General features: G+C 30.8%; 1 protein-coding gene across 4 annotated transcripts in view; it reads right to left on the minus strand.

The window, feature by feature from the left end:
• Positions 1 to 835: 835 nt before the first annotated feature.
• Positions 836 to 4,601, minus strand: part of LOC106788944 (poly(rC)-binding protein 4) — a 54,967-nt gene continuing 51,201 nt past the window's right edge. For all 4 annotated transcript variants that reach the window (XM_014752691.1, XM_014752701.1, XM_014752708.1 and 1 more), the window contains exons 6-7: positions 1,620 to 1,716; positions 836 to 1,153 (exon numbers count right to left, since the gene is read on the minus strand). In XM_014752691.1, the coding sequence (XP_014608177.1) occupies positions 870 to 1,153; positions 1,620 to 1,716 (381 nt within the window). In that variant the 3' untranslated portion in view covers positions 836 to 869. The remainder of the gene's footprint in view (positions 1,154 to 1,619; positions 1,717 to 4,601) is intronic.

Here is a 4,601-nt window from a genome sequence, read left to right on the forward strand (position 1 = left end):
AAAAAAATTAAATAAAAAGTAAAGTAGTCAAAGATTACAACGAATAATAATAATAACAAGAAGAAGAAGAAGAAGAAGAAGACCGAGGAGAATGTTGTTGGTGCCGATTACATTTATATTAAAAATATTTCTATAAATATATATATATTTTGTTAGATCACATATTATAAAATAATATTATAATTATTATAGAAAAAAAAAAAAATATATATATATATAACAACAAAAGAAATGGCATTACACCGGTAAATCCATCGCGAAACGTAGCCGGGACACGAGTTCGAACTGTGGTATCTTCGAAAACGGGGGTTGTTGTTGTGGGAGGGAGGGGGGCACGGTGATCCCTCCCAGTATACTTTTATTTTCTCTCCCATTGTATCTCATTGTAATATTATACGCGTGCGTAAAATAAAATTTGGGAGAAAGACAACGAAATGGCGGACAGGGGAAACTAAGTTCGGATTATAATTGTTCAAAATTCCGAACCTTGTTTTTTTTTTCTTTCCCCCCCGCCAGTCTCGTAATATTATAAAAACTATATCGGAATCTTTATTCTCTATCCCGATATTATATATATTCATATATTTCAAATTTATATATTATTTTTCTTTAATAATAAAGATTAACTTTAGTAGAGCTAGAAAAAAAAAAAGAGGGGGTAGTTAAAGAAGTGAAACGGGCTTTTTTTTATTGGTGGCAGGGGTCAGGGGCAGGGGTAGGGCTCTTAAAAAAAAAAAAAAAGAAAAAACAAGTGGGGTGGGGTTTGTTTATTGATCATTGATGATCGATTGGTTATACTCGTGGGGCGGGGCGGAGATGGGGGCAGGGGGCTGCAGCACGTGTTTGTGCCTTTAAATTAGTATTACGACTCACCTCATATTGATGAGATATTGTGCCAACGCAACGGCATCCGGATTTCCCGTAATGGTGATCGTACGATCCGTGGCACCGCCCTCTCTTTCCTCGCAGTTGCTTATTCTTATCATGGCACCAGATATCTGACGTATCTCAGCGATCTTGGTACCACCCTTCCCGATGATACAACCAATCAACTCGTTCGGCACCGTCATTTCGTGCGTCTGATTGTTTGCCGCTGGCTGTTGCCTGTTCGTGTTGTTCGTGCGTAATTGGCTACCCGCTAATGCTGCCAATGCTAAAAAAAAACATTTCAACACATTCAACGATTAGAAGTAATCAAAATAATAAACATATGCGAGATTAAACTATTATTATTATTATTATTATTATTATTATTATTATCTAAATTTATTTTCTTTTTTTTTAGGGGGTTGGGGGTGGTTTAAGGATTTCGTTGCTTTTCCTTCTTACATATTTCAGAGTAATTTTCTAATTGCAAGAAGAGGGGTGGGGTGGGGGGTAATAGTTACGGATTAGGGAAAAAGAGACAATTGTATCCAAGGACACGTTGTGAAAAATGCCTGAGAAAAGAAGACACGTGAAAATTTTCTCTTAAAATGAAAATATTATATAATTTATTATATTATCAATCTAATCACACAAATATTGTTCAATGGCGGAATATTTGTTTTTTCTTAGGGTAACCTAATTTTATACATATATATATATTAATAATAGTTCTTTATTTAAATATATATTACCTGCTGGATTGATTCCACCAGTGTTAGCAGGAGTGGCAAGACTACCAAGGCCCAAAGCTGCTAAACCAGCCAAAGGGTTGCTGCCAAGTTTGCCCATCTGTAACAACGATTGAAAAAACTTTTCGCTCAACAACAAAATTGTTTTGTTTAATTTTTTTTTTTTCTAGATTCTGGATCACATTGAAAAATTCGGGTGGGGGGGTCAACTTTAAGGGGGTGAGAGAGGGTGCTGCTTTGAAGCCTCACGAAGACACCGGTTAAAAAACGCATCGAGAAACTCTTTTCGAAAATATTCACTTTTAAAGGCAATGTTATTATTTTGTTTTTCATTTTTTAATTATATTTCTTTTTTCTTTTTTTCTTTTTTTTAAGAGAAAAATGGATTAACGTTAATTCCATTTTTCTCTTTCTATCTCTTTCTCTCTTTCTCTCGCTCTCTCTTTTTTTTTTTTKCTCGCTCGTTTTTGTCTTTTTTTTTTTTTTAAGGTTTGTTTTATTTCGTCCTACGACCCTTCGATCTTGAAATATTTAAAATTTTGATCTCGACATTTTCTACGATTTTTTGTCTTCCTTCATTTCCGGTATTTTACATTCTCTCTCTTTCTCTCTCTCTTTCTTTCTTTCTTTCTTATATTTTTAATCAATTCATTCATTCACGTATCGATAATGGGACTACATTGACAATCATTAGGTATATTTACTATATTAGATAAAATATATATGTGTTGGTAATTATGACAGTGGTCTTCAATACTAATTTATTTTTTCAACTAAATCCACTGTCATAATTATTTCCAAACACGTATCTAACACACGATCGAGGGGACAAAATCATTCTTACGATAAGTGCTTGTCTCGAGGTGCACGTTTTATTTCTCTTTTTTTTTTTCCTTTTTTTTTTTTTTAATGAAAATTAAGCACTAACTAATAATTAATTTCTCTCTTCAGGGATTACTAATTAATTATTTTCGAGCGAGATTCGAAAATCGAATCGACGATCGATTATAATAATTCACATATATATATATATATATATATATATATACACACTTATATACATTTATACAATTTTTGATTCAATAATTATTCTATGCTACTGATATAATTATATTAATAAATGTTACGAACAATTCAACAAAGAAAAATTAGCTAAAATCAAATCTAAACGAGGATACGATGGGAACACGACGAAATTATTTGTCTGTGTGATAAATAAAAATAAAAAAAAAAAAAAAAAAAAAAAAAGAAAAATAAGAGAAAAAGAAAAGAAATAATATTCCTTTATTTTTCGTCGATTCGTTTTCGATAAGTAAAAAGTTTTATGATATTCTTAGATCATGACGATATAGGAGAGAGTTCTAAGTAACGCTTTGCTGGTCCCGTCTAGCAGCGATTACTTTCTTCTTAGAAACGCGAATTATGCGTAACTACTACGGTGAAAACGATATACCTTTTTTCATTTCATTTCATTTCATTTCATTACATTACATTACATTTCTATTTTACGTTTTTTTTCTTCTTCTTCTACTTATCCTTTCTACCGAATCTAGTAGGGAAACAAACAAAAAAATAAAAAAAAAAAGAAAAAAAGAAAGTAAGAAAAAATATAAAATGTACTTTTGCAAATATACGCAACAAACAGCGTTTGGACGTCCCTGAGAAATAAAGGGGCTGTAGATTTTGGTTGCTAGAAGGGGGGTGGGGGGTTGGTTGGGGGCTGGTAATAATAAATGAGTAATTTTGTATTCTTAACCCGGATCGCGTAGGAACTTGCAGACGGGGGTGTTTGGTTGTTTTTGAACGGGGATGGGGGGCTTGCGAAAGAAGGGAAACTTCAGGATTTAACATTTTATTACATTGGATAATGAAATGTTTATAATATCTACGTACAGGGTTTGGTGTCTTGTATTTGGTGATACAAATTGAGCAGGGGATGATTGTTCATAAGAAATAATAGAAAAATAAAAAAAATAAAAAAAAAAAAAACTTAATAATGTAAAATTTGTTCACACGAGGATTTATTTATTTATTTTTGTCTTTTCGAAGGAGAATAAATTTGTACGCGTTTGTCGATTACGTCGAATAGTTAAAAATGTTGTTTAGGTTTTTTTTTTTTTCTTTTCTATTCAAATATGTTACCAAGTATCGTATAATCACTTGTATCGGTTTTATACTTATCTAACGAACGAGGCTTTTAGTTTCCAAGGTTGCAATCTCTCGATCGAGTTGAAAGGTACTCGACAAATTTTTTCTAAATTATCTTTATTATAAACAATGTTTTTTTTTTATACAGGAACAAAATTTGATTTTACATTTTCGAATGTCAGTTGTTATTCTCGTGTAGGAATCATTACCTGTTCGTTTGTATACCACAGGACACCCTGTATACGTCTAATATTTCTTATATTGTTTTATTCTTTTTATTCTTTTTTTTTTTTTTTATTTTTATTTTTTACTTTCTTTTATTTTTTTTTTCTAAGGTATATTATATTTGTATCGTTTAGTATAAATGATTCGTACGAATAATGAACGAGGAATGATAGAATGAAAAATTGTAAATGTTTCTATTAAAGAAGAAAAATAGAAATAGAAAGATAGCGAGTAAATATTATTTTCATGCATGTATATGCGTATACGATACGTTTGTTTGTAGAATGAAAAATAGTATGGAAAAATAATTTGAGTGTCGTACAAATTTATTAAAAAAAAAAAAAGAGAAAAATAAAAAGAAATGTTAATTAACATTTTTAACTCGTTGCTGTTGTTGTTTCATACGATTCGTACAATCATAATAATACTCGGAAACGATGATTAACGTTTAAAAATAAAAAAAAAGTTTATTATGAAAAAGTTGATGAATTAAAACACATGCATGCATGTATGTATGTATGAATACGTGTTGAATTATTATACGACTGGAGATAACCTTGAATATGTCCTTTGTTTTAAAATAATCTCTTATTTTGTATATATATAGATATA

Source organism: Polistes canadensis, unplaced genomic scaffold (genome assembly GCF_001313835.1).
Source record: "Polistes canadensis isolate GaletaPanama2010 unplaced genomic scaffold, ASM131383v1 scaffold_6, whole genome shotgun sequence".
NCBI classification, from domain to species: Eukaryota; Metazoa; Arthropoda; class Insecta; order Hymenoptera; family Vespidae; genus Polistes; species Polistes canadensis.